The sequence below is a fragment of the Nannospalax galili genome, unplaced genomic scaffold (assembly GCF_000622305.1).
Source record: "Nannospalax galili isolate Female #2095 unplaced genomic scaffold, S.galili_v1.0 scaffold653, whole genome shotgun sequence".
NCBI lineage: Eukaryota > Metazoa > Chordata > Mammalia > Rodentia > Spalacidae > Nannospalax > Nannospalax galili.
The window spans coordinates 1022312-1037498 of NW_008334077.1; the positions used below are offsets into that span (position 1 = coordinate 1022312).

Consider the following 15187-nt stretch of genomic DNA (forward strand, 5'->3'; position numbering starts at 1 on the left):
ATGATGCCCTCCAACTTTATCCATTTAGTTAGAAAATGGCAGGATTTCATTTTCATTAGGGTTTTAGATGCATTTTGAGTTGACTTTTGTATGGGGTGAAGGATAGGGGTCAAATTTTTGATCTTCTGCATGTGGTCATCCAGTTTTTCCAGCACTAGTCATCAAAGAGCCTGTCTTTTCTTCATTGTATGTTTTTTGGCACCAAGAATCAGTTGGCCTGGTCACGTGAGTCTATTCTAGGTTCCCCATTTTATCCCATGAGTCTCTTCTCTATATCTGCTTTATGCCAATACCAAGCTCTTGTGCTTACGAAGGCTCTTCAAGTATTTCTTGAAACCACTTTGTTCTTTTTGCTTAAGCTTTGTGGTAGTTTGAATGAGAATGTCCCCAATAGGCTCCAAATATTTGGACATTTTTTCCCCAGTTGGTGGCACTGTTTTGGGAGGTCTTAGAAGGTGTGGTCATGCTGGAGATAGCATGTCACTGGGGGCAGGCTTTTAGAGTTCTTAAGTCTTGCCAGATTTCTAGTCTCTCTCTAATTCCCCGTGTCTGCTTGAAGATGCGATTGTTCTTTCTGCCCCAGCTACCTCTTTCTGCCATGCTTCCCCCGCCATGACAGACTCTAATCCCTCTGAAACCATAAGCTCAAATAAACTCTTCCTTCTATAAATTCCTTTGATCATGGTGCTTTATCACAGTAACAGAAAAGTAACTAATATTAGCTTGTTTTGGCTTTTCAATGTCTTTTGCACTTCCATATGAATTTTAAGATTGTTTTTCCAGTTCTGTGAAAAAGTAGGATGCCACTGAATTTGCAAATTACTTTGGGTAGTATGGACATTTTACTAATGTTAATTCTTCCAACCCATGAACCCAGGAGTCCTTCCATCTTTGAGTGCCTTCTTGGGTTACTTTTATTGGTGATTGTAATTTAAATTGTAGAGATCTTAGTTAAGTGCACTTCTAAAGGTATTTTAGTTTTTGCGTGCTATTGAAAATGAGATTGCTCTCGGGTTTTCATTCTCAACAGATTTATTAGAAAAGCTGATACCTAAATGTCTTGCTACTTTAATGAATTTGTTTATCAGCTCACATGATTTTTGGTAGCGTATTTAGGTTATATATATGCAGAACCATATCATCTACAAACGTGTGACATCCTCTTTTCCTATTTGTACGTCTTTTATTTCTTTTACCTGCTGAACTGTTCTGGCTAAACTTTCTTGTACTATGTTGAGTGAGTGACAGGACTATACACCCTTGTCTTGTTGCTGTTGTTAGAGAAAGTGATGTTGGCTGTGGAGCTGTCATATGCAGTTCTTATTGTGATAAATTAATGGTCCTTCTGTGCCTGATTTCTATCAGCTTCACACTTCTTACATATATGCCTATAGCTGTGTTTGCTGCTTGGGATAATGGTCGACCCCTGTATTTTGATTACGTATAAAGTAGCTGAATAAAATTTTCATATGGTTGGCATTATCAAGTTTTGCTTTATTTGAGCATATGCAGTGTCATGGAAAGAATAATGTATACATAGAATGTATACTTGTCATCCAATAAAACTGCTGAAGACAGCATACAAAAGCCTTTTTGTTCTAGAATACAGAATGACTTATATTGGCCGCTTAATCATTTTGCTTAATAAAAATAATAATGGAAAGCATTAAATATATCTCATACAATTTGAAATAATTTGAGCAATTAGAAATGATATCTTTTAATAACTACATTAGATTTGGAGATTTTTATATTCAGAATACAAAAACAACTTGGCAATAGCCCAAGTATTTCATAAAATAAGAATCTGACATAGAGTTAGAGAAAAACATTCACAAAATGACGTTCTGCTGTATGTGGTGGTACACACTGGTAATCCCAGCACTTGAGAGGCTGAGGCAGAGAGATCAAGAGTTTGAGGCCATCCTGGGTTATGTAGTGAGACTCAATCTTAGAAGGAAGGGAGGGAAAAGGGGGAGGGGGAGGGAGGGGAGGGAGGAAGTTCCTAGAGAGGTGTAGGCTCCAGATTACTTAGAATAGGATGAGTGTTAATAGTGTTAATGCTGTGTCTTTTTTTCCCCATTCTGCCAGCCAAGGAAGACCTCTTATTTAAAGGGTAGCCGCCCCTCATCCACCAGGGCTCTTAAATCAAGTCTGTACTGTTGACCACCTGCCCCCATGATTTTTCACAGGGTATTTATTACATGAGGGAAGTAGAGAAAAAGGAAAACATCCAGTGAGGAGTTCAGCATGTTGTGCTATATATCATATGGTTTAATTTAGATTCTCTGAAATATCATAGTTAAGGGAAATTATCAAAAAGAGCACAGTCACATGGCAGTCTTACAAACAAACTGTGCCTATTTGTATTTATGCTTGCTAATGAAATTCAGCTATGATTTCCACTTTGATTTTAAGAATCTCAGACCACCATTCAGCTTTATTCATTATAATTAGATCTCTTGCCCACACGCAGACATGGAGCAGAAAAGAAAGGGGCATGTTTTATCTTTTAAGAAGCTGTTGCATAGCTTTGATATGAAATCTCAGAGCTTCGAAGATCATGGTTTTAAAGCAAAGCAATATGTCTCTCAGGACAGTCATTTCCTTAGGCAAATGGAAGGACCAGGTGAGGGCTTGGATGTTGAGTCCAGTGAACCCACAAAGGCCATGGGTGAGTTTGGGTATGGGGGCTGTGGAAGTTGAGGCAGTCTATCTTGTTTTAAACAACTTGATATACTCTCCATTTTTGCTGCAAGAAAAGCAAGAAAAAGGGCCAGTTAACACCCATGTTGATTGAAACACTATTCACAGTAGCCAGTATGTAGACCCAGCCTAGATGCCCTTAACAAAAGAGTGGGTAAAGCAAGTATTTATATTTATACACAATGGAGCTTTATTCAGCCATACACCATACAGGAAAATGGATGGAACTGGAGATCACGTTAAGTGAAATAAGCCAGACTCAGACAAATAGTGCATGTTTTCTCATACATACAGAGATTATAAACACATGTATATTTAAAGCATGTGATGTGAAAGTTAAAAGGGAATCGTGTGGGGGAAGAGGGGCTCTAAAGGGAGGAGGGAACATAAAATAGGATAAGAAGAAAGAAAGGCAAATACTTGTTTTCCTATATGCAGAACGGGGGGGGGGTGGAGAAAGCAGAAGCCAAAGGGGACCTATTTGGGAGGGGGAGGACAAACATGAGGGGGAACAAGGATAATGGGGGACAGTTACATGCACAGCACAATAATGTGCAAGTACCATAAAGAAACCATCTTTTTGTATGCTTCCAAAAATTTAGCAAAAATATTAAAGAAAGAAAAACAGTACAAAATTTTTAAAAAGTGTTTTAAAGGAAAAGGCTGATGGCCAAGCACTGGCAGCTTCCTGTAAAGCACAGCACAGAAAGAGGCTTAATTTAGTCAACTTGTGAAATAGCGTTTACATGGAAAATTCAGGAAAATTCCTACCTTCCCAGCCCCAGTTCAAGTGAGTATTAGGCCTGGTGAAAGCCTGGTACTCTGCTGCATCCCTGCCAGCCCCTCCCTAGAGAGCCAAGCAGGACTGTGGAAGCTGGTGTCATCCTTGTGGAATGGAGGCGAGCAGTTAGGAGACCATCCATGGCAGCTTCCTGAGGCAGAAAGTCTATCCTCTACTTTGGAGTTAGCGGTAGATGGAGAGCTAGTAAATGGATATTCCAAGTCTTTTTATCGTCTCTTTCATTTAACCCAAATTGGCCAACTCCAAACAGATCCAGGCAGGCCATTGTGTTTGTTCAAACCTAAATCAGACAGAGAACAACCTGGATAAGATTTGAACAGACACACATGGTCTGTCTTGAAGGTCCTAAAGACACATAAATTTACTAAAGAGCCTTTCGTCCAATTTTATCTTAATTGTTTGAATATTTCATCCATTTATCAAAATTATTACTTGAAGCACTGAGGGATGAAATGACCCTCCAAGGATTGCTAATCATATAGAAGAATCAGAAATAGGACAAAACGTTTCTGACTTCTCCGCTGTACTATTTGTGTCATCATTAAGCCCCCCACCCCACCCCCTATTCCCTTTACTTTTGTTCTGCTCCCAAGGGTTCATAATCCAGAAAAACAATTTTTCCCTCCATCTGCTTTCTCCATTAGGGCCATAGAAACTAAACACAAAGCTCTGGACAGAGTCAGAACCATCCATGAAGAGCCCCAGGCTGAGTCAGGGCCCCCAGGCTCTCCCCAGGGCACCAAGATTAGGTCACTCCCTCTGGGCATTACTGTTTTCCTCTGTTAAAAATTAGGCTACTGAAGTTCACAAAAATAAGCTCTAATTCCAAAGCTCTGTTGTTCCTTGATTCTAGATGTTAGCAAAGGGTTTTCTCAACTTGGTTTCACAGACTTATTTTCCAGATTCCTTTGTTTATGGTTTTAAACATGTTGTGGCTGACAGCCCGGTTGTGTTCCTTAAGGGTGGCTTCTCAGAATGTGGGAATAAAAGTACAATACAATGAAATAGTCTCCAGGCATCCTGAAAGTGAGAAACATTACACAGAAGTAACAGTTGACTGTCTGGGTAGAAGCTGTGGTGTGAGTACCTCGAGTTCTGTTTCTTCTGCATTAAGCTCATTAGATGTCAACATTAGGGTATTCATTGGGGCACGCTGTTCACTACATAGTCACAATAGATTCTGAAGCATGCTGTTTGCTGACAAGACCACCTTGGGTCCTAGCACTGGTATTTCCATCCTACCACCTTGGCAGCCCTCACTATACCTCCAAAGCATCAGTGTGTGCTCCTGACTCATTCCTAAATCCTAAGTACTCCAAGTCAGTGTGTGTGCATGCAAATGCTGATGCATATATGTGTGCAAGTACGTGTGTGTGTGTGTGTGTGTGTGTGTGTATGTGTGTGTGTGTGTGACAGACAACCATGACAGTCCTCAGGAGACATCCACCTTTCTTTCCGTTTGAGATAGGGTCTCTCACTGGCCTGGAACTCATCAAGCAGGCAAGGCACACGACCACACCGAGCTTTTTAAATGTGTTCTGGGGGGCAAACTCAGGTCTTCGTGCTTGTAAGCAACCAAAGACTTTACTGACTGAGCCATCTCCCTAGCCAGTCTTCTTTATACTTTCTTAAAAGTAGCCTCATCACCCATAAATCATGTTTAGCAAGAACTGAATTTGTTAGGCTTGTGAGAACATATATGTGTGTATAGTATTCTGGGTAGAATAGATTATGCTAGATTCAGTGGGGGGAGGGGTGGGTATTTTGTCTGGAATATGAAAAGAATGTGGGCCCATTTCAAATCTAAAATCTACCACTCATTTAGTCATATCAGTCTAAAATATGAGAGCCTTTGAACTTATGTGTGGTAAGGCTCAAATTAGATATGGACTTGAAAGTACTTCATAAACCATAAAACCATATATCTCCATGTTTTTTCCTCTTCTCCATACTTTGAGAAGTATTCAGATCGCATGCTTTCTTTCAAAATGTTATTCAAAATTAAATATTGTTTAAATTAAAAGCAAACAAAAAAATGCTACTTTATTTTCTCCCTCTTTTATCCCCTTGAGAATGACTTTTTAGCACGTTTTATTTGTGGTAGCTAAGCATTAATGTGAAGTTGGAAGCACAGGACAGCAGGTTCTTTATCAGTTATCTTGGTGCCTATTGTACCACCAGACATGCTGTGGTTTGCACAGCACAGAGCTCAGTAAAGATTGACTAAAATCAAATTAAGCAAATGTATAGTAATTCAAACAATAGAACCCAAACTTCCTTTGTTAGGCCCTTGAGAACTAGAATATTTGTAGGGAGGTAGGGGCCTGGGCACAATGAAATTACTGCCCTATTGTATGTAAAGTTGAGAAAGCAGAAGCCAGAGGAGGTGGACTAAGAACGAAATGTCAGTCTCAACTGGGAGGAGGGCAGGATGGTTTTTTGTTTTGTTTTCTTTGAATAATTTATTGAGAATTTCATATAGGCATATAAGCATATAAGGTGTTTTGATCAAATCCATGCCCACTGCCTCCCCTCCAACTCCTCCCATATCTCCCCATCACTTTTTTCTGATAACTTCATGTACTCTTCTTTTTGCTACTCTAACAAAGAGGTAACCCCAAAATCTTTTAAGGATTAGATAATGAGAGAGGAAGTGGATAGATGAATCGGGTCAATCAGGAGAAGGCACCAGGACACAGATGAAAACTCCAGCAGGATAGAGTTTATTAGCAAAGGAAAATTCAAGTGGGACAAATTCCCTTTCGGGGCATGGAAAATGTCAGCCCAATGGTCGTGGGCTGGGGTCTTTATAGGGGGCCTCAGGGGATGCAGAAGGTGGGAACCTATTTTTTTTTTAATTAGGCAGGGGAAAGCGGGAGAGCAGGAGCCCAGGGCTTATCAGAACAGCTTCTGTTAACTACCATCCCCTTCCCTCCATCAGCCAGGATCTGGGTTAAGAGGTGTCTGTTTACCTTTTAAGATCATCAGAGGGAAAGCCTGCTGTCCTGCAGTGATTCCTGAGGTCTCTGGTTTAAAGACTGAGTCTGTTTATCAAAGGGAAAGCAGAAAAGTCTGCTTCTCTTGACTTCAGAGACCAGGGTGCTCATCAACTCCATTCCTGCATTTTCAGGAACTAAGAGCTTCCAAATATTTTCTACATTTTCGGTCTTTGGAATGGAGTATGTTGCTAAGAGGCCCAAGGACATTCTGACTTTTAGCCAAGAAAATGGCTACTTTTCCTTGGGGTCTTTTTACACTAACTCCCTAGCCAATTCCTAACTCCTGTTCTTATCACAGGATGGTTCCTTTTTAAAGGAGCACATTTTAATCAGTAGTTAATGCTATCGAGTGCATTGTACAAATAACATACTCAATAGTGGATAACTTGGAATTACAGGGTAAATTTTGTAGCATAACCCAGAAAAAATAGAAGTAAATTTAGAAATTAAATGTTTTCTCTAGCTTACAAAACAGCCTTCGATTTTGAAAGCACACACTTATGAAATACCCAAGGCAGTGGGTAGAATCTGTGTCTTCTCTAGATAGATTGGCATTCAGGGACACTGATCATCATTTGCAGATGAAGGAAATTTTATATATATATGAAACTGGAAACCAGCTGGATTCTCAAACTTAAAAAGTAAAAATGGGCTGAAGAGATGGCTCAACGATTAAAAACACTTGCTGTTCTTGCAGAAGACCCAGGTTTGAATCCCAGCACCCACATGGCAGCTAACAACTGTCCGTAACTCTAGTTCCAGGGGATCCGACAGCCTCTCTGTCCTCTGCAGACATTGCACGATTTGGGTGCACTTACATACATGCAGGCATAACACTCATACATATAAAATAAAAATAATAAATAAAGTATTTTTTTAAGTAAAAAAAAACCAAAACTTAGAAACTACAACTAAACCCTAAAACCGTGTATCTCCACAATTTTTCATGTTTCTCCTCCATATTTACAGAAGCACACAAATCTCACACATTTTTAAAAAATTATCACCTTTGCAGCTAACTTTGAGAGATGTTAAAATTTCTGAGCTTTCAACAGATTCACAAAGGAGCAGGTAAGTAGTTACTGTGAACAGTTTGATTAGCTAGAAAATAAAGCTCAGGGGTCAACAGCAGGTAGGAGCTGGTTAGCTGGGGGAGGGTTATTGTGTTTGTGTTATAATCTTCAACAGTAGGTTAGAATCCTGGCTGTTTTAGCCAGACTCTGAATTCTGCTAACTAGGAATGTGTGTAAAAATGTGAACCTGGGAATCTTTCATAGGATTCAGCAGAAGGAAATGAGCTACGAAGCAATTGGTGGGAATGTGGACCCTGGAAGACCCTCACCCTGAGCAGTGTTTAAATTTAGTTTTCAGTCATAGCACAAACACACAAAAATTCACAGTTGACACAAAGATAAGGTGTCTTCTACCACCTTCCTGTAAAACTGCTTACTCTTTATAGGAAAGATGCCAGTTTGGGGCTCTGGGGAGCTGGCTTGCTCTTCACTGATTGCACGTGCCTGTCTGTGCCTTCTTTATCTCAGAGCTAGACTAGGAAGTACTGATCACGAGAATCTGGGTCAGCTCTAAAGTTTGCTTTTCTGAGAAGACTTAGCTGCTGAAGGAGCTGTCGTTGAAGCGGCCTGTGATCTTCCGTTGTTTGTAAAGAATGGTGGCAAATCAATTGTAAAAGTGAACTGATCTCTGAAAAGTCACTGTTCTACTAGCAAGAACCATCTCATATTGCCCACCTTGGAAAGGTTACCTGGTCAGTTCTCAGATTAACTAGCCAAGACTCCATCACCTCCTAAGCCCCATCACCCCAAACCTTCTTCCTCAAGGAGAGCTCATTTCAACCATTTTCTTGTAGGGAGAACCCCCACTTCATTTGCAGGCCCCCTTACCTACATCTTCTATGTTTTTAGCACGAGGTTACATTAAGGACTTCCATTGTGCTTGTGAAATGTCAAGTATCAGGGTCAAGGAGCTGAAAGTTTCACTCTGGAATAAGCTTCTTTGGAACAATATGGCTGGTCACTTGAGTGTGAAGCCCTTGGCCTGTGGTTGCAGAAACACATGCCCTCTGTCTCTGCAAGTACTGGGTGACTCTCTACAGAATCAGTAAACGTGATTGGGAAATAGCTTGAGAATGTTCTAAGTTCTTAGAATGTTTATTTCACTCGAGAATGTTTTATCCTGAGCACAAAAAGAGTGATAAAAGAACTCACAGAGAGCACTAGGAATGAAACTTAGATTGAGGTTTTTGGGTTCTTTTTCCTATTGGTATGAAGAGAATAGTTGCAAATGACCTGCCTCGTCAGCATTCTATTACTATGATAAAACACTGACCCAAAGCAACTTAAGAGGAAAGGGATTATTTCACCTTTTCACTAACAGTTCATCATAAAAGGGAGTCAGGGCAGGAACCTGGAGGTAGGAACAAAAGCACGGGCCATAGAGGATTGCTGCTTACTGGCTTGCTCTCCTGGCTTGTGCATGCTTTCTTATACAACCCAGGACCACCTGCCCAGAGGTGGCATCGCCCACGGTGGGCTAGGCACTCCCACATCACTCAACAATAAGAAAATGCTCCACAGACATGGCCACAGTTTGGTCCAATAGAGGAAATTCCCCAAATGAGGTTCCCTACACCCAGGTGTGTGTGTCCAGCTGTCCAGCACAGCAGATTTTCACAGAATTACATTATCTGTGTGTTACTCTGGATGATGTTATTGTTTTAACAGTACTAGTTCTTCTACTGCATGAACAGAAGTTATCTTTCCTCTGTACTTTCTTTCATCAGTGTTTTACCATTTTCATTGTAGAGATCTTTCAGTCCTTCATTAAGTTTATTCCTAAATATTATTTGTAGCTAATGTAAATTGGACTGCTTTCTAAATTTCCTTTTTAGCAATTTAATTGTTGACCTATAAATATGCTGTTGTTTCTTATATGTTGACCTGTGTCCTACAACTGTACTGGATTCATTTATAAGTTCTAACAGCTATTTCGTTGCACTTTCTAAGTCTTCCTTTGTATAAAATCATGACAGCCACAAACAGATAATTTAGCTTCTCCTTTCCATTTTGGATTCTCTTTCTCTTGACTGACTGCTCTTGCTAAAAGACTTTCCAAGACTACATTAAGAACATTGTAAAAGTAGACATCCTTGTCCTAGTCCCATCTTTGATGAAGCAGCATTTTCCTGTTGTATGATATGGGATGTGGGTTTTCACGTCTGTCTTTTACTGTGTTGAAATGTCCCTCATTGAACTTCTGCACCAACTTTTGAGAGTTTTTCTCATGAAAGGATTTGAATCTTGTGAATGACTTCTCTGTATCTATTTAAAAATACCATAGGGTTTTTTAAATTTATGCATGTTAGACCCTCTTGCATCCACAGAGTGAGTCCCATCTGAATCACATTGTACGGCTTTTCTGATGAATCTAAGGATTCAGTTTACTAGTATTTTATTGAGAATTTTTGCTTCTGTGTTTGTCAGGAATATAAGTATGGTTTTGTTGTGTCTTTGATTTTGGTATAAGGGTAATGTTGGCTTTGTCAAGAGTTTGGCAGAGTTCCTTCCATTCCGATGTTTTTTGGAATAGTTTAAGAAATGGAATTAGTTCGTTAAGTGTTTTGTAGAGTTCAGCAGTAAAGCCATCAGGTCCTGGAATTTTTAAATGAAAAATGAACTATTTAAGTCATGTTACTAATTATCCTCAATTTTGTTTATCTTTTCAAAAAGCTAACTCTTCACTGATGTTTTACAATTCTTTTGTTTCTGTTTCTGCTCTGGTCTCTCTCCTCCTTATTTGGGGTTAGTTTGCTGTTGCTTTCCTGAGCCCTGGGGTGCAGCATTAGGCTGTGTATTCTGTTGCTTTAACACACGTAGATGCTGTTCTAACTTCCCTATTTTTGTTGAATTACACACTTCAATATGTTATCACTTCAATTTTTTCCAAAAATTTTTTATTTCCCTTTTAATTCCTTCATATACCCATTGGTTATTTAGAAGCATTATTTTATATATTTTGCATTCATCTTGTTAAAGTTTTATTCTATTTTAATCTAAGAAGATACATGATATGATTTCAAGTTTTTTAAGCTTATTGAGACTTCATTTGTGACCCAGCAGATGGTCTGTCCTGGAGGATGTCCATGTACTGAATGAGAAGAATGTATTTTGCTTCCTCAGTGAAATGTCTCAGGTTCATTTACTTTACAATATGGCTCAACTAAGATGTTCCTTTCTGATTTCCTGCCTGAATCATCTGTCCATTAATGACAGTGGAGTATTGAAGTCCCGACCATTACTGTGTTAGAGTTTGTCTCTCCCTTGATAACTAATATTTGGGAGTCCTATGTTGGAGGTGATATGTTTACAAATGTATCTCCTAGTTGAATTTATCTTTTCTCAACATATAATTATGTATTTGTCTCTTTTTTTTTAAAGTCTGTTTTGTTCTAATGACATTTATAGCTATACCTGTTCACTTTGGGTTTTATTTGTGGTATATCGTTTTCCAACCCTTAATTTTTAGTCTTTATTCAACAATGAAGTGAATTTCCTGTAGGCAACATATAGTTGATTTCTTTTTTAATCCACTCAGCTACCCATGCCTTTTGATTAGTGAACTTAAACCATTTATCATCGTGGCTATCGTTGATAGGTATGAAATTTCTCCTCTCATGTTTTCAATGGTATTCTGTTGGTTTGGGGAGCTGTAATTTTTTTGTTCTTTTCTATCCTCTTATTAGTTATTTATGTAGTTCAGTAGTCTCCTGTCATGATAAGGTTGAGTCTTCTTGTCCATGATCCACTAGTGAGTTTTGAATATTCACGTTTTCATGTTGGTAGCTGTAGCTATCCTTTTGTTTCTAGTGTATGATTTCTTTAACTATTTCTTCCCCCCTCCCCCATTTTTGGAGGGGTCTTTTTGAGACATGGTCTCCCTGTACCCTCAGCTGTTTTGGAACTCAGTATGTAGACCAAAGTGACCTTGATGTCATAGAGATCTATCTGCCTCTGCCTCCCAAGTGCTGGTATTGAAGGTGTACACTACCACACTTGGTTTCTTCCTCATTTTTAAAGGATAATTTTATTGGGTATAATATTCTTAGTTGGCAGGGTTGTTTTTTTGTTTTTTTATTTTGTTTTGTTTTTCCCTCTCAGTATTTTGCATACATTATCTCATTCTCTTCTGACCTGTAAATTTCTGCTGAGTAATGTGTTGTGAGTATAATGGGAATTCCCTTGTATGTGACTTGGGGACTTTCTGTTACTGATTTTCAGGGTTCTCTGTCTTTTACTTTTGACATTTTGACTCATGTATGTTTAGGTTAAAAGTCTGTATTGTTTGAATGTTTTTAAGGTTCTCTGAGCTTCTTACATCTGGATGTTCATATCTCTTTGATTTGAAACGTTTTTTACCTATTATTTCATGATAGATTTCCCTCTTCTTTTCATTTTGCAAGATTCCCATAATGTAAATATTTGTTCACTTAAATGTATTCTCTAAGCTTCCTTCTTTTCTTTTCTTTTTTGAGCTAAGTCAATTCTCAAGTTAATAAATCCTTTCTTTGGTTAGTCTGTTATCTAAGTTTTCTGCTATATCTTTTTAACTTAACTGAAGAAGTTTTTAGCTCCAAATTTCTAGGTGGGTCTCTTTGATTATTTCTGTGCCTTTGGTGAAATTCTGGTTCATATCCTGAATTATTTTTCTGATTTCTTCATATTACTTATTAGTCTTCTTTTTGTTTCACTCAGTTTCCTTAGGGTCCTTAATTTTAAATTCTTTTAGGGACGTGATAGATTACTTTCAAATTCAAATCCATTATGGAGAATTACTATTTTTGAGGTGTCATGTTTCCTGTCATGCTGTTAGTCTCTGTACATGGATATCTGTGAATCTGGCACATTTACTCTCCCAATTTTATAAAGGAGATTTTTCAGGAAGTTTGGGGATTTTGTTCTTCTGTTTTATTCTGTTCCTTATTTAGGTGGGATGTAAGATATCAGCTGGATCAGCACTTTGACAATTGAGTCAGTGCTGTGGGTTTAGTTATAGGAGAACTCAAAAACATCTGTGTCATTTTTCTGTCTTTAATGTCACCAGTGTCTGTGAGTATCTCAATAGTCTAAACTGTAATAGTTCATAAAACATTCATGAAGGAAGTTTTAATACTCTGCAATGAACATAGGCCTCCAAAGACATATGTCTTCTGACTTCACAGAATCAAGTATTGGTAGTATGAGAATTTGTGGTGACAGTGGTCATAGTATTAATGGTGTGGAGTAGACTTTGTCCCTAGGGGAAAGCACAGGTGACACCAAGAGTTATGGTATCAATAGCCAGAGTCCCCAAGCCATAGGATATGAGGATTGTCAGGGTGAGTGTGAATGATGCCACAGCTTGTATCTTCTGAAGCCACAGGATGGGGTAGAATTTTCTCCAGGTCCCACAGGGTGAATACAGATGATGCTGGGGTCTTAACCGTGGACTCAAGATTGAAACACAAAGGAGACCTCCCATAGGTCCTACATGATGTTGGGAGTGAGGCTTGTATTTCATCCATTATTCATCTACTTTCACAAAGCTATAGACCTGAAGGATACTTTTTCCAGGTCCCAAGGGGCAAACACAAGCAATATCAGGTATTTTGTCTTTATCACTGTGGTCCCAAGTCCATGGGTTGTAGAGGAAATCTTCCTTAGATCTCTCAGGGAAAGTGCACAGAACATTTAGGCTTATGAGACTTCTATCTACCTAACTGGAGATATAAGACATGGAAGAGATCTTCCCTAGGCCCTACAGGTTGAGCACAGGTAGTCGGGGCCTTGTGGCTTTGGTATCTGCCCTCCTAGAGTACAAGACACAGATGCAAGTGTCTTAGGTTACATAGAGAAAACTCAGAAGGGGACAAGACTTGTAGCACAGATCGTCACAGTTCTACACCTGACAGGACATGGATGGGGCCTTCCCCTGGTCCCTAGGCACAAGATGTAGGCTAGTGAGACAGCCTGCCCTAGTTTAGTTAGGACAGCCTGCCCTAGTTTAGTTAGGGTGCACACAGAGGTGCTAGGGATCAGATTGCTGGTAGCTAATGTTCCTGGGGCTGTGGGATGCAACTAGGACCTTCCTATATCATCCCAATGGACAGGTTCACATGAAGCTAGAACTTTGCAATAATAGCTATAGTCTCAAGGCTGTGGGTTGAAGAGAAGACTTTAATGAGGTACCATAAAGCAAGCATGCGTAGAACTAGACTTGTGGCTGTTATAGCCTCTGGTCCTAAAGCTTCAGGTCATTGAAGGAACTACTTCCATCCAGTGAGGTCAGCTGGCATCCAGCAGTGTGATGCTGTGGCAGCTTTGGTTCTGGGGACTTAGGGAAACCCAAACCAAGTTCCTTCTTTGGCGCAAGCATTCTCTCTTGGCAAGCCAGCACTCCAGAGTGTGTTTAAAGCCTACATTGTATGGTTAGGTCTGTCTGTGACTGTGGTGGCTGCACTCTCCTGTTAGTCTTTCCAGTTTGGAACATCTCTATCACATCTCTTTAGCATGAGGTAAAAAGCATATACTTTTGCTTTCTTGATCTGGAATACATTATGTTATTGCAACTAGTGTCTGTTTTCCTATTGTAAAGGGACAGCTTATCCTGCCATGAATATCTGTATGTTCTCCTCTATATAAATTATATAAAATTCAGGTTTTCCATACTGCCTATACTGTGCAGAACTCCTTTGAGATTGCCATATTTTAAAGAGGAAGAAAGGACTCTGTTAGTGTCTGTTCCCACAGCTTTCCACTGCAGACTATAAATTAGGGCTGGAAAGACTGTAATGAGTCAATAATTTATAGACTATTAAGATACTTACTTAGAAGTGATTCTGGAGCATGTTGAATAAAGAACACATGTTTCTAAAAGACAAACAGATTCAACACATCTCCTCTTTACTTAGCCCAACCCATTAACAAAACAAAATGGGATGCCTTATTTTGCATATCACCCACTTCCCCAAAATAGACTCACTAACCACTTGTTAACCACACTGACTTTTTAATAGACGGAATGGTCGCTATAGCTTTGCCACCAGAAATATCCATATTAAGCACCCTATTAGACCATAGCCAGCAGTCTACAAAATGGGAAGAAAGCTTTCTGCCTCTTCTCCTTGTTCAACTTGATGTGATAATTCATTGCAGATTTCTTTCTCTTTGACAGAGTGCCTACCGCAGGACTGGGATGGCTTTCCTAGCCTGCTGATGGGACCAGCAGAGACTGTGCCTACAAGAAAGAGAATGTTACACCCAGGTGATCCTTTCCCCTCCTGGCATAAAATAAAATGCGAGTTTACCTTCTCCTGTCCTAGGTGGTGGCCTGGTTTGTTTTTGACTCTCAACTATCTGACTGTTCTTCTTCAGCCCCCTCAACACTTAGCCTTGTTTACAGGATGGGCCATTTGCCTAATTAATGGCAGGATGTTGGGAATAGTGTGTAGGTGGACAAGAATGCAGATCACACAATTTTGAATTTTTAATTTGGCTCGGATTTGCCGCCCTCAGCTCATAGCTCTTAAAAGCAGAGCTGTTTTTCCCTCTAGTGTTTAGTCTGTCTTTTATTTGATATGTTTTTATAATCTAGGTTTGGGACAAAAGAGACAAAATTAAAAGGACAG

The 15187-nt window shown here is 39.4% G+C and overlaps 1 protein-coding gene across 2 annotated transcripts in view; it reads left to right on the forward strand.

Annotated features, from left to right (window-relative positions):
- Supt3h (SPT3 homolog, SAGA and STAGA complex component) overlaps nucleotides 1-14877 on the forward strand; it is a 459651-nt gene extending 444774 nt beyond the window's left edge. For both annotated transcript variants that reach the window (XM_029561584.1, XM_008829029.3), the window contains one exon: nucleotides 14734-14877. In XM_029561584.1, the coding sequence (XP_029417444.1) occupies nucleotides 14734-14775 (42 nt within the window). In that variant the 3' untranslated portion in view covers nucleotides 14776-14877. The remainder of the gene's footprint in view (nucleotides 1-14733) is intronic.
- Nucleotides 14878-15187: the final 310 nt, after the last annotated feature.